This window comes from Myotis daubentonii, chromosome 3 (genome assembly GCF_963259705.1).
Source record: "Myotis daubentonii chromosome 3, mMyoDau2.1, whole genome shotgun sequence".
In the NCBI taxonomy this organism is placed as follows: Eukaryota; Metazoa; Chordata; class Mammalia; order Chiroptera; family Vespertilionidae; genus Myotis; species Myotis daubentonii.
Genome location: NC_081842.1, coordinates 43,650,673 through 43,674,691, shown reverse-complemented (window position 1 = coordinate 43,674,691; position 24,019 = coordinate 43,650,673). Strand labels below are relative to the sequence as shown.

Sequence of the window (24,019 nt, the reverse complement as noted above, 5' to 3'; positions counted from 1 at the left end):
AATCAACTGATTAAGTTACATCATTTTAAATACATGTATTAAGCATCTACTAAAGGCTCGGCACTGAATTAGACACTAAGAATGCGGGGGGGTTGGGGGAGACACAATATCCACACACAAGCATAATACACAACTTGCTAATGATAAGTAAAAAACTCCACAAGAAACCTGTGTCTCTCCACAAACAACCCCTTTCATTGCCCTCATTCCATAATTGTATTTCTTGCTATTTTTAAGATGAAAAGTTACAGGGAATACCGCCTTTTTAAGTAGCTTTAAAAATTGAAAAATCAAATTTTATTAATTTAGAATTTGACTGAAATTTCCATTTCTATTACCCATGAAGAAAAGGTTTACTAAGCAAATTAACAGAACAAATAAAATTATAGTGTTTAAACTACTTAACAGAATTATTTCAAGCATCAACACTTGATATGCTAAAAGCAAATAATTAAAATCTCTACTAGATTAAGTTATTTAAGGGCAAGGATTTTGCCTTAATCAACTCTGATATCTCCAGGAGGCACTCAAATATTTATTAAATGTTATTATCTAATAATTAAAAGAAATTTCTCTAAGGTGTCTCCTAGATAATGCTTATTTTGTATAGCGTTCATTACTGTACCCACTTGAAACCCATGAAATAAAAAATTTAAATATAATAAGGCATGCCTACAAAGTGTAACTTTAGAGAGGAAAATAAATAAATCCACCACACTTGCACAATCTGGAATTCTCTCAACTCCCTCAGCAATTGTTTGTATCACCCTTCACTAGTATTAAAAACAATACAAAAGGCCCAAAATGGAGTCACTTTTGCTAAGCCCCCTATCACCAAACTAAGACTTAATACGAATTAGTTTCGGTGTCTCCCAGGAATGGAATTTTAAACGAGTCCATCAGGAATTGCCTGGTCAGTACTAGTCAGGTAATCTGTCTGACAGACCCGTCATAAAGGAAGGTGACCTTGCCACAACCAATCTGCTTTTTGCTAGTATTAACTTCCTTGCTCCATTCCCTTCTGCCTATAGAAGTCTTTCATTTTGTATAGCTTCTGGTAGCTCCTTTCTATCTGCCAGATCAGCGATTTTCAATCTTTTTAATCTCATGCCACACATAAACTATTCACCAAAATTCTGCAGCACACCAAAAAGTATATTTTTTTGCCGATCTGACCAAACAAAATAGGTATCATTTTGATTCATTCACATGGGATGGCTATTGTTGTGTGAGCTGTTGTTACTTTTTTATTTGACAATCTAAGGGAAAAGAGGTCAGTGCCCTGACTAAATAGTCAGGTATTGCATGTTCTAAAAATTCTTACGTCACACAGGTTGAAAACTGCTGTGCTAGATGATGCTACCTGATTCATAAATCACTGAATTAAGCCAATAAAATCTTTAAAATTTACTTGGCCAAATTTTATTAATATTATCTACATGCTACTTTTTGGAGGTAAATATGTTTTCCACTATGAGAATAAGACCTCCGTAAGGCAAAAGTTGTACGTGAATAAACACTCCCAGAATACTAGCATGGTGCCTTCCTTACACTCAGCGGCATCTGACAATTATCTGAACAGCGTCCACATTTGCAACTCTTCCTTTTGTAAGGGTAGTTATCAGAAACAGCCACAAAACATGCATTCTCAGGTCTAGGAAATATTATGTAAGTCCTTTTGCCCATCCAAAGTTAAATACTGTAAGAATATTTTTCTATGTTCATAAACTGGCACAAATAGTAATTTCTACCTTCCCAAGGAATTCTGACACAATTGATGGCTGTATGGTATCTGCCACACAAAAAATACTTCTCGTTTACTGAAATCATTTTAGATTTTAGCCTTCTATGATGAATATTTAAAAAGGAGTAAAACTCATAAATATATAAGGGCTGATGTGTTTAAAAAGTCATTATCTTTATTCATATCTAGCATTATTACAATTACAGATTTTTTTTCTACTTTCCTTATTTACATACTTTTTCTTCCCTCCCCTAGTTTAATTCAAATTATTAAGATTTCCTTTATTTTCCTTACTCTAAATATGAAGTAACATTTTATTTTGCTTAACTGAAACTGTCTATAAAAACTGGTGTTTCCCATTGTCCTTATCAGGGTTGCCTTAAGCAGTCAGCAGCTTATCCATACACCTTATTTTGCAAACTGTCACGATACAACGGTTGGGCAATAGTGTTCCATACATACCACTACTTTGGGTCATGCGTGTAGGCAATGGATGAAGTGACAGTTAAGAGGACAAAGGCAGAAACTCCATTCCAGTCTCACAAAGCCCCCAGAGTCCGGGCTCCTGCCTTCCAAGCACAGAGTCCTGTCTGAATATAGTCCTGCTGTGATCCTTTGTAATCACTGCTTTGAGATCCAACCTTTACATAGTTCGGATCCACCAAACTTAGAGACAACCACTATTGCTTTCTGATTTAACAAAGTTCATACTTTAAATTAGACTAAGTATTATAGCTCAGGAAAAGTAAGAATAGGAAAATTAAAGTGTATGATAAAATAGAAAATAAAGGTACCATTAAGAAAGAGGAAACAGAGAAGAAAAGAGGAAAGGAAAAAGACAGTATGTGATTTGTAGGTTAAAAACCCAAACATGACTCTGCTTTCCTAACTATGGGTCCCCTGTACTGAAAACTAGCTAGACAAGAAACCAAATTATCAACCTTGGCCATTCCTGAAAGATGTATTCATTTACATCCAACAGGACTGTGTTAATAGAAATAATCTCAATTTTTTCTCGATTTTTAAAATGTATTCATTATAATACATTATAGTGAATTATAATACATTGATAATGTCCCTTTATAAGATCACATGGCTATGAAGTGATGCACAATATATAAAATATAACCTATTTTAACTCCAAAAGATATTTATCAATTCTTATTGCTGGCTTTATACAATCTATTTTTACAGTACCATATTAACAAACTAGCTATTATAGAATTTAGACTAAATTCAAAAGAGGAAGATTTCTATACATAAAGGAAAATATAGTCTTATTGGAGCGGTTTCTTTGCTAGAGTTAACTAAACACTCTATAGTCCAAGTAATTCTGGACAATTCTGGGGAAAGTTACAAAAATAAAAATAAAACTTCTTTCAAACACTTAAATTCTGTAGTTACATGGACAGAAGCAAGAAAGATGAAAATCAGTGCTCTACTCTCCAGGGGCTCTTGATCTCAATTTAAATGTAAACATTCTATTCTCCCCCTACTCTCAGAATTCTCCTTTGTCTATCATTGGGGTGAAAGGATTAAATTAGTAACATCTTTTACAAATTCACATAAAGCCACTTTTGGTTGGCACTGTCAACTTAGTTTTTTGTGTGTGTTAATTGGAGTGGGTCCTTATGAAGCAAATACAGTGGGGCCTTGACTTACAAGTTTAATTCGTTCCAAGACCAAGCTCGTTAAGGAGCTCGTTAACTCAAATTACTCTATCAACTCAATGCAAAAAATCAGCTGAGAGAAAAAACTCATTAGTCGGGACGCTCGTAAATCAAGGCTCCCACTGTAGCTGGACAAGAAATAGGAAATGAAACTATCTTTTTTCCTATAAACTTCACAAAATTGGCATACAGCTTAAATGAGCAGAAGTACAAAATGGTATAAATGCAAGAGATTATTATTAACAATAAATAGATTACCAATTAATTAAAAGAACTTGTAGCCCAGGTATCACCAAAAGCACATTTATTTGGCACTGCAATGAATTATACCTATTTCTTTTATTAGCATACCTTTCAAAGTATACTTCACTTAGGGTAGATCTCCTCGGTATATTCTGGGCTTAAGAGTAATGTGCTGAATAGCAAAGAAAAGTCACAAATAATGCATAAAGCCTATAATAGCTATCAAATCTAAATGTGAACATACTCCCAGAATTTTTCTTCTCTTTCCATGTACCAAAATTAACCCAATCCTCTATAATTTTTTTTGCCCCTAATTTGTTTTAACTAGTTACTAAAGACTGTCAAAGTAGGAAATACCTAGATCCAAGAAGGAATCAAATTTAATTGTGTGTGTAGAGCTCTGCTGTTATTGGCAGTATTCATCATTCTTCAGTATTACTCTTTTCTTATCCTTTGAGTACATTAAAATATTCTCTAAGACCAAAGGAGAAGCAAAGAGATATTAAGAAACATTTTTCATCAATGATTATAAAACAGCAAAAACACTTTTACCTGACCTCCATCTAACCAACACACAGAATTAAAGTTCTCATTCCCTCTGGAAAGGTTACTGACTGAACCCAGATAACACTGAATCCCCATGGCTCACTGGCTATTTTCCGGAATGCTGATCCTTACAAAGAGTCATTTGTGTTCATTCCCAAACTTGTTCATGCCATTCATGCCACTCATGTTACTGTACTTTACAAACTTAATTAAAAATATATAAACTGATGAAATAGAATGAAAAAGAAAGGGCTATCATTTCCATGAAAACTAAATGAATGCTTTAGAGAAACTTGGTAAAGATAAATTGCTTTAAAAATTATCATAAAATAGGATGTGTGCAAGATAACTGCAGAAGATTCAATAGAAGCTTTATGAAAACCTAGTATTTTGTATTTGATTAATTCACAGGTGCCTACACTCTTACCTCTTTTTTAAAAAATTAAAAGTGCAAATTTTGCATGACCCATTATTGATGCAGTTTATGCCAAAAAAGATGCCGCAGACCTCCATCTGGCAGATACAAACTCAAAGTAAAGGCTTTGGTATATATCAAAAGATTAAGGGGGAAATGAATATTTATATATTTTCAGTTAAAACATCTAAGGTATGCATAAATTTATAATTTTTAACAATTCTCTGTTTTAACTTTCAATTAGCTGGTTTTCTTCCATGAGCACTTCATAAGAGGGCACTAATTGATAGCAGTCTCTTTCAAAATTAAAAGGTCAAAAGAGAAAAAGTCACTCATGCAAACCAAAATTACTATACCTTTTCCTTTGAATCCATGGAGAAAAGATCAAAAGAGAGAAAGCAAGAGATCAGATCAAAAGTTCAGAGAAAAGACAGGTAAAATTTCAAGAGTTTAAATGACAAACTATAGTTATCTATAAGAAGGATACTAATTGTGATTAATTGACATCTCTAGAGTTTATGGTTATATTTGGGTATTGGTTATTGGAAAAGAGAAAAGACATAACATTCAAATTACAGCACAGTAAGTAAATCCAAGTTCATTAGGTTTGATAAAAACAAAATTAATTTTCATCCTGGCTGGGTGGCTCAGTTAGTTGGAGAGCCATCCTATTTACTGAAAGGTTGGGGGTTCGATTCTCAGTCCAGACACATACAGAAGGCAACCAATCAATGTTCTCTCTCACATTGATGTCTCAATCTCTCTCTCTCTCAATCTCTCTCTCTCTCTCTCTCTCTCTCTCTCTCTCTCTCTCTCCTTCCCTCTCAATCGATGCTCTCTCTCACAATGATGTTTCCCTTTCTGTCTCTCTCTCTGTCTCTCTCTCTGTGTCTGTCTCTCTCTCTCTCCTTCCCTCCCTCCTCCTTCCCCTCTCTAAAAAAACAAAACAAAACTCGCCCCCTCCCCCAAGAAGACAGTCTACTAAAGTATGCTAGCAACTGAAAAAATGGAAAACTAAGGACCTTGGGATAGGGAAACATCTTTATTAATATTTGAATTTTTGAGATCCTCATATAGGTAAGATCCAAGATACGCAATAAATGCCATATATCTATAATTCCACACGAATAAGCAACATAGAAGTAGACACAGACACTGGGGCGGTGGGGGCTTGCCCTCAGGGATGGGAGTGGCCGGGTGAGGGGGATCAATGGGGGGGGGCGAAACATATGTAATAGTTTAAACAATTAAAAAAAAAAGAATAAACAATATACATCATTCTTTATAAAGCTTATAATGATTACTATTTTAATGTCCCAGGTCACTATTCCAATGGGGAATCTATTACTAATTAAACAAGTATGGTTCTTCCTTCTACACTTTATCCTATCATCAATGAAGATGTTTAAAACAATCAGCTTTAACCCAAGTTTTCAATCCAGACACTTCATAGTATTATTATTCTACCCAGGTTTTCAAGCAAATTTAATCAATTTGTTAAAACTCATTGTCCAAATATATGATTCTTACAAAAATGAGTAAAATTTATTAACACATAGTTAAAAACCCAAAGCACAATCAGAATATTAAGATTATTTCTCAAAATATTCACTCTAGAATACTTTCTTTTCCATTAACTGATAATAAGACTACTATTTCATCAGAAAGCTGCTGGGATTTAAGGAAAATTAGGAAGCATGCCCAAGGAAATTAAGGAGACATTAGCAAAAGATAATATACTCTTCACCTTTGTTAGTTTTTGTTTTAATTATATTCATTTTAATTTGTTGCATTAATCTCTACATGGGTTTGATTATAAGCAGGTACATATTCTTATAACTTCGTGGTAAGGAGGGAATGTTAAAACAGATAGAGTTGAGGAAAAATAATGGTAAGTGGTAACAAAAACTCAACATTCATTCTGCTGACAGATAAATATATGCCTTATATTCTATCCACTTTCACTTTAGCTCTTCTTTTCTTCATATATCTTGGAATTGGCCTCCTTTTCTCTCAGGACAGGAGAATTGCTCAGAATGGGGGGAATGCACTGATCTAGGATTCCATATTCCTTGATTCTAACCTTGGCTTTGTGCATGTCACTTAACCGCTCTGGTTCTCAATCACCTCATATGTAAAATAAGGGGACTGAACTAAATGACCTTTTAAGATCCTTTCCCAAAATCCTATCAATCCAATACCCACTATGGTCCCCATAGGAAAACAAGCATTCCTACACCTGATAGCTGGTAAAACTTTCTGGAAGGCAACTAGACAATACATATTAGGCATGTTTAAGATGTTCATACCCTGACCCGGGATATGACTTGGGACTTTTAGGAATTTGTTCTAAGGAAGTAATCACATGTACAAAAATGCAGTAGCAAAGATGTTTACCACTATACTGTTTAGAAACAACCTAAATGTCTTATAGTAGGAAATTATTATGTAAATTATGGTGAATCCATCTAAAATAATATTATGTAGCCATTGAAAATAATGTTACAGATGAATATATAATTACATGGATAGATGTTCACTATAATGAAAAAAAAAAGCAAGTTACAAATTACATGATCCCATTTGGGGGTCGGTATATGCACACAAGCACACACACATGCACGCGCACACAAACACACACACACACACAGAAAAATATTATAAGGCTATATACAGAAATGTTAGGGACTATTCCTGCATGGAAGAATTTGATATTTAATATTTTCAACCTTTTGCTCACCTACATTTTCTAAATTTTCTATTATGAACACATATCAATAATGGAATCAGAAAAATATTATTTAAAAAATAAATTTATAATTCTCTTGAGAGAACCAATCATATTTTTCATTTCCATTCTTCTCATCTCCAAACAATAAAATTCATGTTTATGTCAATCACCTTTGAAAACACTAGGTATAAAAAATCACATGATAAATAAGGCTTTGGGTATAATAAAAAATTTTATAAATAGGAAACCAAATTGTTCAAAAACACGGGAAAATAACTAATCCTATATAATAAAGAGCTAATATGCTAATGGTCATGACACCCTCACACCGTAACGACTGTTCAGCAGGAGGCTGTGTGCGAGGCAGGGCAGAGCCACTGTGTTGCTCCAGAGACAGGACAGAGATGGAGAGGCGCCCGGAGGAGGCAGGCCCATCCCATGGTGGGGAGGGCAGGGGTGAGAGCCCGTAGCACCCTGTCCTCACCAGTCCTTTGCCACCCACCACTCGCATTCAGAGCACCCCGCCGCCCACCTGCCAAGGGAAGGAGCGCAGCGCGCGCACCACCAGGAAGCGGCGCTCAAAACTCTGCAGCAGATGGGAGGCTTCCACGCACTCCTACGGTGCCATGATGGGGTGGAGCCGCCCCATTGCTCCCGAGATGGGCGGAAGCGGGGAGGCGCCCAGAGGAGGCAGGACCAGCCCAAAGCAAGTCGTGGGACCAAGGGCGGGGCTTGAGGTGGCCAGAGAAGGCCGGAGGGGGTGGGGGCAGGGCCAGGCGCGCTCGAGGTTAGGGTGTCAAGGCTGGGGGTGGGCAGGTGGACAGGTGGGTGGGGTGCGCGTGGATGGGCGGGGCCACATGATTTCACACGCTGGGCCTCTAGTATCCTATCTAATAAAAGAGAAACATGGTAATTGGTGTACAACTGCTACCCTTCCCATTGGCTAATCAGCAAGATATGCAAATTAACTGCCAGCCAAGATGGCGGCCAGCAGCCAGGCAGCTTGAAACTAACATGAGGCTTGCTTGCTTCAGTGACGGAGGATTCCAACGTTCCCCGCCTGCCTTGCCGGCCTCTGAGCTTGCAGTTTAAGAAACATTATAACGAATATAGAAGCTAAACAAAACCCCAGAAACCTGCTTTCAGCGAGCCAGGATCTCAGAGCTGGAGTTATACATTGTTTCGATTATAGAACCCAAACAAACCAGATACCTGCTTTCAGGAGCGGAGCGCCTAAGAGCTGGAGCCTCAGAGCTAAAGCTGGCCCAGAATAAAAAAAAAGAAAGAAAGAAAAAAAGGAGCGGCTGGGACCTTCCATCACCTGCCAGCCTGAAAACAGCCCTCAGCCCCTCACCCAGACTGGCCAGGCACCCCAATGGGGACCCCCACCCTGAAGGGTATGTGACCAGCTGCAAACAGTCATCATCCCCTCACCTAGGCTGGCCAGGCATCCCAGTGGGGACCCCCACCCTGATCCAGGACACCCTTCAGGGCAAACCAGCAAGCCCCACCCATGCACCAGGCCTCTATCCTATATAGTAAAGGGGTAATATGCCTCCCAGCACCGGGATCAGCGGAGCTGAGAGGCCTCCCGGCACCGGGATCAGCGTGACAGGGGGGAGCTCCCCAACCCCCTGATCGCCCTGCCACTCTGTGTATTACAGGGGGCGGGGCCACAACCTCCCTATCTGCCCTGCTCTGTTCCTGACAGGGGAAGGCGCCCCAACCTCCTGATCAGCCCTGCTCTGTGCCTGATACGGGGGAGCTCCCCTACCCCCTGATCGCCCTGCGGCTCTGTGTGTGACAGGGTGCAGCGCCCCAACCCCCCCGCCCCTCACGGGCCCTGCTCTGTGTGTGACGGGGTAGAGCCATAACCTCCCCATTGGCCCTGCCCTGAGTGTGACAGTGGCAGCGCCCCAACCCCCTGATCAGCCCTGCTCTGTGGGTGATAGAGGGCGGTGCCCCAGCCCCCTGATCTACCCTACTCTGTGAGTGACAGGGGGGAGCTCCCCAACCCCCTGATGGGCTCTGCTCTGTGCGTGACAGGGGGGAGCTCCCCAACCCCCTGATCGACCCTGCTCTGTGCATGACAGGGTACGGAGTCCCAACCCCCCTGATGGGCCCTGCTCTGTTCGTGACAGGGGGTGGCGCCGCAACCTCCCCATCGACCCTGCCTTGAGTGTGACAGGGGGCGGTGCCCCAACCCCCCTATCGGCCCTACCCTGAGCGTGACTGAGGGTGGCATCACAACCTCCCAATCCGCCCTGCTCTGTGCATGACAGGCGGCGGCGCCCCAACTCCCCAATCGGCCCTGCTCTGAGCCTGACCAGGGGCTGCACCTAGGGATTGGGCCTGCCCTCTGCCACCCGGGAGCAGGCCTAAGCCAGCAGGGCGTTATCTCCCGAGGGGTCCCAGACTGCGAGAGGGCACAGGCCAGGCTGAGGGATCCCCCCCCTTCCCTCCGAGTGCACAAATTTTTGTGCACCGGGCCTCTAGTAGTAAATAAAGATGTAAGGCCCACAAAGACCAAATTGTGGTTCTGCTATTAAAGTATCCCCCAGTAATCCTTCTATAATATCCTGTGGATTTCTTAATGAAATACAGTGTCATCAGGAACTCCATTTGAGATGAAAAAGACTTAAGATCCAGAGAACACTAAAAATGACAGAAAAATGTTTATAGTTTTTAAATTAAAAAAAACAACAAAACAAAATGTTCTTCTAGTAGTGTTGAATTCAAAAGCAAAGAAAGATTAATGAAACAGGGGTTAGTCTCAGATAGGAAAAAAAATGAGAAAATAAGTAAGATTAATATCTTCCTTATAAATGAAACTAGTTAAGTTCTTGTCTCAACCAAGAAAATAATTTGATTAAGGGCTAAAAAAATTATCAGTTTATGGTAGGGGATTTACAATGGAAAATAAAAAGAATTTATTGTCAGTGAGAGTTACTAAAAATGACTGAGAGTGCCCAAGAACCTCTTTCCTGAAGATCTTCTAGAATACCTATTACTCAGATATGAATTAGGATTAAAAAAATCACCCTACCACTCACCACCAACAAAAGGCAGACAATATCACAACCCAAGCTCCCTTCCAACTTTGTATTCTTTTTGTCTAGGTCTACAGAGAGTCAACAGATATGACAGCTCATAAATTCATAAAGAAAATAAATTTGCAACAAGCAACAAAATGAAGCTGAGTCAAGTAACTTTTAACTATAAAAATACTGCTATTTTTCAAGTTCTTCTGGTTTTTTCCCCCCAAGAAAATATAGTTCAGTTCACTCTGTAAACTACGATTAAAAGGCATTCTAAAACCCAAAAGGATACTTAATATTTAAAGTAAAGAAAGTAAGTGCTTGGAAAATTTACCAAATATTAAAGCCAATCCGTGAGCTGTACCCACTGCTATCAGACTGGACACTGCCTGAGAACAAAAGAGAGGGTTATATTTTAAGAGAGCGGAGCAAGGATCCTGGAATAAGCAGAGCTGAGTTTGCTGATCTTCCTTCCTCTAGGCAACAAATGACATACCAACTATTACAAATAAGGAGAATTTCATCTGAGAGGCAAAACAGGAAATGAAACGCAGGACATTTTATTTCTGGGACTCCCTCTAAATTTACTCTAAGGGCAATAATCTCAAACTAGTATATGTTCAACATACTAGAGAAAAGCATGACACTTAACTTCCCTAAAGCAAAAATTCAGAGGTCCAGACAAAGTAAGAGGCACTAATGCTTCCCAATCAAGAATCTGCTATGAGGTGTGGAGAAGGGATTAGAAAGCTCTTCTCCAGTTTATTTCTAGGAGCCAAAAGACACCAGAAATGTTCAAAATTCAGCCGACTTCCTCACCATTTAACTAATAAAAGAGCTACAGGAGGCAGCTGGAACTAGTCAGGAAAAGAGGGCACTAGCGTACTCTCAATATGCCCCAGTTCTCTATAATCACTTCACAGATTTACTTGGTAGGCCTGGCAAGAGGGTTCAGAGCTGTTAAATGTACCATTTACCGCAAAGTGATTTTACCAAATACTGTTTTCCACTCCCTGTAACCAAAGGGAAGCCAAATCACAGAAGGAGCAAATTTACTTGGGCAGAGTAAAACCACATACAAATAAACCTGGAAAACGCTAATCATTATTCCATTGTGTGCTTGTCAAACAAAAGCCTGAAGAGTAATAATAAACTAGAAAGAGAACAGTCAACAGGGATACATTTTAAATCTGGTAACTGGCAATAAGTGACTTATAAATTTATCATCACAATAACTTATGTAATAACTTTAAACATTAGAAAAATAAATCTAAGAAAACCCAATCAAATATAAAGCTTATCTTTAAAGAATTATTTAAAGTATACTTACAATTGCTGTAGGCAACCCGGCATCTACTTTGTCCTAAATGAAATTTAGAAGAAAAAAAAATACTTGAAAAGATATTCTCATTATAAAACAGAAAATGGTATAAGGCCTTTTCTTTACATAAACTTTGATCCAAATCAATTCAGACAGGAAATAGCACCTTTGTTTTTGCCTGTCAGAGAAACTACAAAAGTTGTATATACGAACAAAATATCAAGAGCAAGAGAGTAAGATCATTTTATTTTACTTACAATAACAGATGCTTCAGGAATGGTACTGATTATAAATGAAAATGTAAAGGAAAAGAGAAAGGAAAGAGGTTCCAGTCTCAATAATGTGAATAAAGTACACATACGATGGGTGAAAATAGTAGGAGTACATAAAGATTTTAGAAAAAGAAAACATACACCAAAGATATTCTTCCTCTAAGTAGGAGTTTTCTATCCAGCAGATTATGCAATACCCCCTCAATAAAACCTGAGCAAGTTATAGTCAGTCAGTTCTCAAGCATAAGAAAATCAAAAATAAAGTGGTAGTTCCAGCTCCTTACCAGTAACTGTATGATCCTGGGAAAGCCACCTAACCTTTCTGGATATTAGTCACTCATCTGTTCAAGAAATAGCAAACACTGCCCTATCTATGTCACTGAGTTGTCCCAAACTAATATAAAGTATAATATAAAGTATCATATAAAGGGTATCAATTTGATGCTTCTATAGCTTTAAATACTAGTAACGGATTACAATGATTAGTACTGTAAGAGCAAAGAGCTTTCACATACATATATTACACTATTTGATTTTTAAACCTGGAGAGATAGATAAAACAGGTGGTATTATTCTGATTTTTCAAATTAAGAAAATAGAAGTTTCAAACAGTTTAACTGACTTGCCCAAGATTATTCAGCAAGTGGTAGAACCATGTCTCAAACTCAGGGTTTCTAGGTTCCAACCAGGATCTTTATATCACTTCTGCATTTCTTTTCTATCAATGTGGTCAATTGGTTATCATAATCTCTCAGAAGGAAGAATCTCTTTTACCTGACTTATTGAGTTTCCCAGGAACTAACTTAAGAAACTTGCTCCAGTGCATAGGAATATGTATGAGGAGAAGCAATACCAAGGTTGCTATGTACAATGTCCTGGAAGGCAGAATATACCCAACTTTGTATGGATGTGTGTGTGTAAAGTTTGCCTGGCATAATGCTCAACAATGAAGCATGCAATAAATATTTGCTAAATGATTGATTTGTGTCCCAGACAGAGAAAAAGAGTGAGATATCAGATGAAGAACATAAACAATATTCAAAATGGAACCTGAATAATGAAATTAGAAGTCAGCTGACTTTAAAAACTAAAAACCACATATGTGGAAAGCATTTTAGAGATTACAGAATTTTAGTACTGGTGTTGAACATCTTAGGGTAGTGGTTTTAAAAAATCAGATGCGTCAGAATCACCAGGGATACCTGTAAAAATGCAGATTCCTATGCAGTACATCTGGGGTGATGCTAGAGACTCCAAGTCAGTACGTCTGGGGTGATGCCAGGAATCTGCATTTTAATAATCATTCCAGGATATTCTTACACATTACACACATTTTGCAAAACCACTGTGCTAAGGCATTTCTTTTATTGTAGGTGATCATTAAAAGAATAAATATCCTTTAAATTTTAGTTTGAATTAATTTTAAATATAGTCACATGTCCTATTACTTTGAAGAGGTTCCAAAATTAAACAATGAAGTTCATAACTTTAAAAGTTTCATCTCTCCCAAGTGTTCTCCAGGCGTGGATTACAAAGCCCTGATGATCAAGGCCCCAGGCAGCCCTAATAACATCACTAACCACATGGCTAAAGGCATTACTGAACAACTATTCAGGAGAGATATCAAAAATATAACTAGCTTTACATGTTAATAAACCAACCATCACAGAAAAGCATACAATTTAAATTGAGCTGGTAATCCAGAATTAGGAAGGCAGAGTATGAAGACTGTCACAGGAAAAGCAGTTTTCATTTTAACATACCAAAGGAGCTCAGCCATAGCAATGAAATAAGAAGAGAATGCAAACACTCTGGGATTTATTAGAATTTTTTCCTCCTTTTCAAGAAAGAGGAGAAACCCTTTTAAATAACAGATTTATCTAATCATTGTTCAGTGTCTGAGTTTTAGTTCAGTCTCCATTATTCAAAATATTTTTAAAACTACACAGGTGGGTCAAATGACTGTTCTGGTTCATCTTGATTTTGAAAGGAATGAATTTCATCACCTACATAAGGATTAAATTCAGAAAACGTCATGGAAATGTAATCCTCAACAGGTGGTTCCCATTCTAGAAAATATGAGTTACTCTCCACCTAGAAAAGGAAGGACAAATGCCCAAGTTTCCTCCATTGCTTGACTATCTCTCTATTTAAATTGACTTCATGATATATGAGCTGGGTCAGGGTATACGAACTGCCCACAGAGAATACATTTTCTTCATTTTTTTTTTTTTTGGTATCTGCAATAAGAGCTTTAATAACCTGAAAATTGCAATGCGGTTATGGTGTCATAATGCTACTTCTGTATCAATCACTTACGCTCCTGAAAAATCAAAACTTTGTCCACATCAAATATATAAAGTGCCAATTAAACTTCATGAAAAGAACATAAAACACATCGAAGTTCTTGAGGTATGAATCTGTCATCATCATCATCATTATCATTATTATTATATATAGGATCTATAAATTGAATTAGCAGACTAAAATTGAAAGAGTACATAAAACTATAGGCTTGGGGGGGTATCAAAGAAAAATTTGATAACACATACCAGAATCAGTGTCTATTGTCTTGGTGAACTATTAAATATTTTTGCATTAACCCAGTGCTCTAAATCATTTTCAGAAAAGACCACAGATATTCTCTTCCAGCCATTTTCCACTGGACACATTCACCAATACCACCTCCATTTCACAACAAGGAAACACTCGACTTGGAGCCAAAAACCCCAATTTTAAGTAATTACTCTGCTCTCTCCTAACCCAATGATGTAAGGCAAGTTAATATCACCTCTCTAAACCTGACTTCTCACTTGAAAATAGGACATGGCTTTCCCTACTTTCAAAGTACTAAGAGTAAGTAAAATAAGGTACATGAAAAGACATTGTGAATTATTTTTTTAAAAAAAGAATCACTCAGTTGTAAAAGATTCTGAACAATCATTTCTCCATATGAAAAGACTAAAAGAACAAATACTAACTCACCAAATACACAAGATGGCAACTAAACTGAAAAGGAATTTAAAGAAAAGGCAGATAGTGTTTCTTTTAGGCTTGCTGCCATATTTCATTAGGCACACCCGAGACTCTGAGCAGACCTTTATTTCATGGCCGCACTAATTTCTATGTCAAGATGTGTAGCCATGTCTTGCGAGTCAAAAATAATCACACAAAACCATGAAAGCCAGATTTTATTTTTCTTAAGCCTTGAGCCAAGAGAAGTGCTGTGCTTTGTTTTATGCTCATTCCTACTTCATTATGCCATTGCAGGTTATAAAGCTGGGGGGAGAGAACAAAATACTTACAGCTGCAGACACTATCTGAGCAGAAATTCCCTTCAAAAGTGAGTGTCGCATAACTGATCCATGGAGTGAAAAAGAATCAGGTAACCTCTTCTTCCTAAAAAGAAGGGGGGAAAAAGCTTAAGAACAAAAAACAAAACTGAAAAGGCAGGGTCTCAAAGCTTTGAAAGAAACACACACGCATGCACACATTAAAAACAAGAAAAGTGGAGAGGCATAAAGAGTCTAATAGTTCCACATTAAGATGTTGTATTAAACCCACATTGAACCTTAGAGAAGTCAGGCAGGAAAATGAAGAAAGCCGCAATCCTTTTTCACTGATTTAAACACTTCCATGCCCACCTTAATATAGCAAGAGGTTCTACTACTCACCAGAAGGTTGCCTATAGAGCACTGCTCCTGCCCTACATGTCTTCATCCCCTCTACCTGCCTTCTACCCTCGCCCACCTTTCTTGCCCTCCTTCTTTCTATAACCACCCTCTCACTCTTCAGCCAACCACCTCAAATTCCCCATTCACTATTCATTCTCTGCTGCTCCTACTAACAGCTCCTTTCATTTACTCTACTCATCATCATACAAAATATAATTTTTGAAACTTTTACCAAACATTGAGCACCTACTCTGTGTGACCAAAAGTATGCTCTGGAGATGCAAAAATAATCAAGTCCAGGTTCCTACTCTCAAGGACCTCATAGCCTGATGGCGAACCTATGACACTCGTGTCAGAGGTGACACGCGAACTCATTTTTTTGGTTGATTTTTCTTTGTTAAATGGCATTTAAATATATAAAATAAATATCAAAAATATAAATCTTTGTTTTACTATGGTTGCAAATATCAAAAAATTTCTATATGTGACACGGCACCAGAATTAAGTTAGGGTTTTTCAAAACGCTGACACGCCAAGCTCAAAAGGTTCACCATCACTGGCCTAGCTAGAGGGACTAATAAGTAGTTCACTGGTAAATGTAAGGACAGCCCTGGTTGGTGTGGCTCAGCTGGCTGAGGGACACCATGCTCTGAGAAGTCACCAGTTCAATTCCTGGTCAGGGCACATGCCTAGTTTGTGGGCTCAATTCCCAGTAGGGGGAGTGCAGGAGGCAGCCAATCAATTATTCTGTCTCACATCTATGTTTCTTTCTCTTCCTCTCCCTTCCTCTCTCTCTAAAAATCAATAAAAAACATATTTTTTAAAAATTCAAGGATAATGTTAGAGAAGAAAAATCAATAAAACACTATAGAAATGAAATAAATCAGAATTTAATCCTGTTTATTAGGGGAATATCAGGGACAGCTATAGAAAAGAGATGTCTAATCTGGCCTTGATGAATACCTAGGAGTCTGTGAGGCTACAAAAAAGCACAAGCAGAAATATAAAGTGTGTGGGGAGGGGAGGCGTGGTGGTGGGGGAGGGGGGAGGAATGTGAGTACACAAAATACATGAAGCAAGAGGATGGGGGAGAGATGCTTAGTGATTAGGGCAAAATGGTAAGAAGGGTCCAGACTGGTGCCATGACATTATTATATAGGCAAAAAGAAGATGCCATCTCATCAAAAACATTTAAATTATGGTGGTTTCATACAAATTTTAGGATTGTTTGTTCTATATCTGTGAAAAATACCATTGGGTTTTTGTTTTGTTTTTAATTCTCACCTGATAGTATGTTTTTATTCATTTGAGAGAAAGAGAGCAAGACAGAGATGTGAGAGTCCTGCCTGTTGTGGTTCAGTTGGCTAAGTATCATCCTATAACCCAGAAGGTTGCTGGTTCAATTCATGGTCAGGGCACATGCCCAGTAGGAGGCATGTAGGAGGCAGCCAATCAATGTTTCTCTGTCACATTGATGTTTCTCTCTCTCTTTAAAATCAATGAAAACACATATAAAAAAACAAATAAATTAATAAATAAAACACTGATGTGAGAAACATAAATGGGTTTTCTCCTGTAGGTGCCCTGACCAGGAATCAAACTCGCAACCTTTTGGTGCGAGGGTGGATGCTCCAATTGACTGACCCACCCGGCCAGGGCATCATTGGGATTTTGATAGGGATTTTATTAAATCTTTAGATGGTTTTGGGTATTATGAACATTTAACAATATTAATCTATTAAAATGGGATATCTTTCCATTCATTTGTGTCTTCCTCAGTTTCTTTCATCAGTGTACAGTTCTTTCACCTCTGTGGTTAAACTTATTCCTGAGTACTTTATTGTTTTTTGATGCTATTGTAAATGGAATTGTTTTATTACTTTTTCTGACATTTTGTTGTTAGTATGTAGAAATGCAAATGACCCAAATTAGCCAAAGCAACCTTAGGAAAGAACAACAAAGCTAGACATTACATTTCCTGATTTCAAACTATATAACAAAGCTATAGTAATCAAAGCAGTATGGTACTGGCATGTATTCCAATGGGACAGAATTGAGAGCCCAAAAATAAATATGGGCAACTAAAATTTGACAAGGGAGCCAAGAACACTCAATGGGGAAAGAATCCTTTCTCCAATAAATAGTGTTGAGGAAACTGGATAATCATATGCAGAAGAATAAAACTATACTTCTATCTTACACCACTCACAAAAAATAAATGGATTAAAGACTTAAACATAAGACCTGAAACCATGAAACTCCTAGAAGAAAACATAGGGAAAAATCTCAACATTGGTCTTGGCAAAAAGCACTTTGGATATGACACCAAAAGCACAAGCAACAAAAGCAAATATAAATAAATGGGATTACATCAAACTAAAAAGTTTCTGCACAGCAAAAGAAATAATCAACAAAATTAAAAGGCAATCTATGGAATAGTAGAACATATTTGAAAATCATCTATCTGATAAGGGGGTCAATATCCAAAATATATAAGGAACTCTTACAACTCAATATTAAAAAAAATAAACAATACAAGTAAAATTATGGGCAGAGGATGTGAATACTATAGTAGACATTTTTCCCAAAAAGACATACAAATGGCCAACAGCTATAGTACATAAAAAGATGCTCAACATCACTAATCATCAGCGAATACAAATCAAAACCACAATGATATATCACCTCATACCTATTAGGATGCTATTATAAAAAAGACAAGAGATAATTGGTGGTGAGGACCTAAGAAAAAAGAAATCCTATTGGTGGGAATAAAAATGATATGGCCATTATGGAAAACAGTATGAATATTTCTCAAAAAATTAAAAATAGAACTACCATATGATCCAGCAATCCCACCAAAGGAAATGAAGTCACTATATCTGCACTCCCATGTTCACTGCTGCATTTTTCACAATAGTCAATATAGGGAAACAACCCAATAGTCCATCTACAGAAAAATGGATAAAAAAGATGTGGAGGATGTGTGTGTGTGTACAATATGGAATATTATTCAGCGATGAGAAAGAAAGGAATCCTGCTATTAGTGCCAAAATGATGGACACTGAGGGCATTATGCTACATGAAATAAGTCAGACAGAGAAAGGCAAATACTGTATGATCTCATATGTGGAATGTAAAAAAGCCAAACTCGTAGAATAGTAGTTTCCAGGGGCTAGAGCTTGGGGGAAATGCAGAGATGTTGGCCAAAGGGTACAGACTTCCAGTTACAATATGAATAAGTTCTGGGGAATCTAATGTATAGCATGATTACTATAGCTAACAATACTGCATATACTTGAAAGTTGCTAAGAGAGCAGATCTTAAGTGTTCTCACCACAAAAAGAAATGGCAATTATGTGAGGTGATGGAGGTGTTAACTAACCCTACTGTGGTAATCATTTCACAATATATGTATATCGAAGAATCACACTGTAAACCTTTAGTCTACAGTGTTACATCTCAATTACATCTCAATAAAGCTGAAAAAGTTTTAAGTTATCTATTTATAGGAAACAGTGATGAACAGGTTAATATACCCAGCAATGGCCCCTAATCCACAAAAGCTGACAACCTAAAGAAGACAGCACTGATACAGGTGAAATTTAAGAAGACAAGAAAAATACAGACAACTTTATCAACATTAAAGTTACACATGAATTCAATAAAGTATTTACATTATGCTTCCTCCACTTCTCTTTCCTTTTCATGTGCTCTCCAAGAATTTAGAAGGTGAAAAGCAGCCAAAATGAACTTATTTAGGGTTAAAAGTCCTTTTAACAAATCTTTAATCATCTTTGTGACTCTCCTCTGAACCCATTCCAAGGGAATGAAGGAATGTTGGAGCTGACCTTAGAGAGTGGGAAGAAGGGGGTGAGGCGTGCAGGGAACAGAAAGATGGTGAGTAAACCAAGCTCCATGTTTCTACACTGTGCCAGGTTTGACTTGTGCTCCCTTCAGGGGCTCTACTGCTTTGGGGAGTCCCTGGCTGTTATTACAGCTTCCTACTGGAGGTGCAAAAGACGGTGGTCATAGTACCCATCTTTTTATCCTCTCTCCTCAACAGTGCCAAAATCTTTAGGGCCTAATAAACATATTACTTCCACCCAAGTGGGGCTTCTACTTCCTATGCAGGGCTTCAGCAGACCATATTGCACTATAAAGAAATATTTAAATTTTAAATGATCAAATATTTCAATTATTTGCAATTGTGATTTCAATGAGTACTTACCTTTTTAAGTTGGTCCTGTCACCACTATCTGAGCTTGCCACAGATGAAGTATCATAGGAGTGAGAATCAATAGTATCAATGTTTAACAATGTAGGATCCTCAAGAACAAAGGACTCATCTTCATCATCAGTCTAAATTGAAAGAATATGGATCAATAAATTCAAAATTCCAAAAAAATCTGTAAGTCAGATAGGCATTAATAGGTTTCTCCAAAACATCTGCATGCTTATTTTTGCTTTACACCTCTTTTCTACGCATTGTTATTGACCAGAGAGGCATAGTACAGAATTAAATTTCAACTCTAGATAGACATCTTTCTACAAAAAGCTCACTCCAAAAATGTCTTTCTTGTAGCAGGAAGAAGGAGCAATTATGCAGATTATTGTTAGCTGCAGAATATTTCTTAAAATTCAAATTTGTATAGATGTGCTTCTAGTTAACTAACAGTCAATGGCTAATTAGAAGAAAACAAATACCACCTGACTATAAATAGTGCACAATGAGAAATATGACAGGCAACACAAGAAAGGCATTATGGGTTGGAAAGAGCATGTGCAAACACAGTGATTTCATAATATGGATTTTGTCCATGGAAAAAGAAGTAGTCCAAAATGACTGGAGTATACGAGGAGGAGTTGGAGGTGATGGTAGAAAGAAAAATAACCTATACCACAAATCATAAAAAGCCTTATATCCCATTGAGCTACATGATAGCAGAGTCCATGTCTTTCTAGTCCACCACTGTATCCCTAGTGCCTAGTACAATACCTGACACATAATCAGTCTCATTTGTTTAATGAATTAGTGTCCTATAGAGAGTAGGCAGTGGGAAGGCAACTGAGATTTTTAAGTGGACACACATCATAGGAACCATGTTTTAGAAAGATAAATGGGGCAGTGTGAAGATGGATGAAGGTAGAAGGGGGAGACTGAGGCAGGGAGACTATTAAGAACCAGTAAGAAGGCTATTAGAACATCAAGGAAAGAAAGGAGTCCAGCCTAGGAATGCAACAGAAGAGATCAAGAAAAAGAATAATGACAGAGATTTTACTGAGATAAAATCCTAAATCCGTGGTTATCATTTATATGGGGGAAGGGAGTTTAAGGCAGAAGTCAAAGAAGATTCCAAGGATTTCAGCTTGAGAAACTAGGCAAAAGGTGATATTACTGAGATAAGAAAGCAGAATGGCAGATAAAGTAAAATGAGGAGTTCGGCTTTGAACAAGTGGATTCTGAGCAACAGACATTAAAGAAAAATGTTCTGATCATACCTTCTCTTTCAGCTGGACTACCTTCTGCCTTACCGTTTCCATTAATGTTCTTAAGAGAGCAGTCCATACTCATTATCTCTACTTTCTCCACCCATTACCAGCTACTGACAACTACCCTTGCTGAAATTAGCCAAATCCACGGGCCTATTTTCAGTTAGTATGTTCTCATCCTCTATGCCTCATTCAACACTACTACTGACCAATCCCTACTTGAAACTTTCTCTTCCCTTAGTTTCTAGTACATCTCTTTGCTGGTAATCCTCCAAGTTATGTGATCTCTTCTAGCAGTCATGTTCTCTATTTTCTCCTCAGTCTAACCTTTAAATGATACTGTTCCCCAGGATTATATTCTTAGCACTCTTCCTGCTTCACTGACTATAGGAACAAGCGAATCCATATCTATAGCTTCAAGTACAATGTCATGCTAATGGCTTCAAAATCTGTATCGTCAGTTTCAACATTTCTCTTGAGGTTTAGGCTCATATTTCCAACTGCTTTTCAGATATCTCCACACACAAGTCTGCTAAGAACAGGGTTAAGGTTAGCAAGGAAATATTATGCTACTTGAGAGTTGTATAAGAATGGAACAACTGCTAGGAAAAGGGAAAGGAAATAATTCAGAAATCAGAACTATAGCGCAAAGGTCTTAAACAGGAGAGTCAATCAGAATCTTATTTGGTTTTCTTAAACACATGGGGCTATAATTAAAGAAAATAGCGAAGTTAAGCCAGGGTTGAGAGCTTACAGGATAAGTTAAAGAAAAGGTTTAACAGATAAGTGGACAAAAGATATAAAAAGGCAATTCACAAAACAGATATCCAAATGGCCAAATATATATCAAGGTACCCAGTTTCATCAGTCTCCAGGGAATATCATATTAAAAACTATGATGTGATACCACTACACACTTATACAAAGGAATGGCTAAGTGAAAAAGAGAGAAAAATTCAAAAGTTGGTAAGGATAGGGTAACCAGAACACCATATATGTGCTAAAGTATATATTATTACAACCACTTTGAAAAACCCATGATCATACCTTCTCTTTCAGCTACTGAAAGAGTAGCTGTATCTACCAAGGCTGAACATACCCATATCTGATGACTCAGCAATTCTACACCTAGGTTTATATCCCATAGAAATGTGTGTGTATCTTTATGTATGTATGTATATACAGAACTAAAGACAAGAATGAGAATATTCACAGCAGCACTTTTCATAGTAGCCAGGAAATAAAAAGTACACAAATGCCTGATAACATGAATAAATAATGGTATATACCAGTGATGGCGAACCTATGACACGCGTGTCAGAGGTGACACGCGAACTCATTTTTTTTGTTGATTTTTCTTTGTTAAATGGCATTCAAATCTATAAAATAAATATAAAAAATATAAATCTTTGTTTTACTATGGCTGCAAATATCAAAAAATTTCTATATGTGACACGGCACCAGAGTTAAGTTAGGATTTTTCAAAATGCTGACACGCCGAGCTCAAAAGGTTCGCCATCACTGGTATATTTACTATATCTAAAGACATAATATTGAGGAAAGTAAGTCAGACACTCAAAAACACATAACGTATAATTCCATGTATATAAAGTTCAAAGCAGGCAAGCTAATCAATGGTGGTAGAAGTTAGGATGGTTTGGGTGCTGAAGGGGCACAAAAGGAGCTTCTGCTGTACTAGTAATGTTTTCCTTCTTCATCTGGATTCTGGTTACACAGGGCGTTCAGTTTGTGCAAATTCACCAAGCATACACTTATGATTTGTGCACTTTTTCTATATGTATGTTATACTTCAATAAAAAGTTCAAAAGAGCTTCCTGACAGCACAATGCAACAGTAGGATTGAAGTGAAGCCAGGACTACTCTCAGAGAATGGGAACCTAAGAAGGATCAAGAGACATGGTCTTGATGAGGTTAAAGACCAGGTTTAATGGAAGGGAGTAGCAGGGGAGGTTGTTATAGTTAGAGAATGGAATTTGAAAATTAAAAACCTCAGAGATAGCACAGTTTCAAAGGATGATAAGGCCTAGCAACATTATTTCATACCCTAAATTCTGAAATTTAGGATGTCTCAGTAATCTCTGCCTTTCCAACCTGTGAATATCTTGGATGTCTATTTCTTCCCAGACTTTCTCCAGGTTGATTTTGATGAACATCTGAACCCACATATCCTAGAGCAGTGGTTCTCAACCTGTGGGTAGTGACCCCTGTGGGGGTTGAACTACGCTTTCACAGGGGTCGCCTAAGACCATCAGAAAACACATATAGAATTACATATTGTTTTTGTGATTAATACTATGCTTTAATTATGTTCAATTTGTAACAATGAAATTGGGGGTCACCACAACATGAGGAATTGTATTAAAGGGTCGCGGTTTTAGGAAGGTTGAGAACCACTGTCCTAGAGCAAGTGCTTATTTAAACTTTCTACTTCTGCTCTTTTCATTCTTTTCTTCTTAAAAGTCATTTCCTTTAACACATTTGCCCCTCTAGTCTTCATAATGTTCTACAACTTAAATTATTTTTAGTTTCACTTATTTGCCTGCCTAGCTCCCTTGAGGTGTGAAGACTGTTCAATTTCTTTTCTTTCTTTTTTTTTTTTAACTTTTTAATAAATTTATAGAGTGACAGTTAAGAAAATTATATAGGTTTCAGGTATACAATTCTATAATATATCATCTATTTATTGTATTGTGTGTTCATCACCCCAAGTCAAGTCATCTCCCATCAACACTTATCCCCCGCCCCCTTGACCTTCTTCCCTGAGACCCTGCCCCATCCAATTTGCAGCCCCTCCCAAGCTGTTTGTAGTGGCTTTTCCAAATGAATGACCTGTCCTAGCTCAGGCTTCAGA

The 24,019-nt window shown here is 37.6% G+C and overlaps 1 protein-coding gene across 6 annotated transcripts in view; it reads right to left on the bottom strand.

Moving 5' to 3' along the window:
* VPS8 (VPS8 subunit of CORVET complex) overlaps positions 1-24,019 on the bottom strand; it is a 268,045-nt gene that overhangs the window by 223,267 nt on the left and 20,759 nt on the right. For all 6 annotated transcript variants that reach the window (XM_059687232.1, XM_059687237.1, XM_059687235.1 and 3 more), the window contains exons 4-7: positions 19,886-20,016; positions 15,286-15,379; positions 11,718-11,750; positions 10,722-10,776 (exon numbers count right to left, since the gene is read on the bottom strand). In XM_059687232.1, coding sequence (XP_059543215.1) covers positions 10,722-10,776; positions 11,718-11,750; positions 15,286-15,379; positions 19,886-20,016 — 313 coding nt within the window. The remainder of the gene's footprint in view (positions 1-10,721; positions 10,777-11,717; positions 11,751-15,285; positions 15,380-19,885; positions 20,017-24,019) is intronic.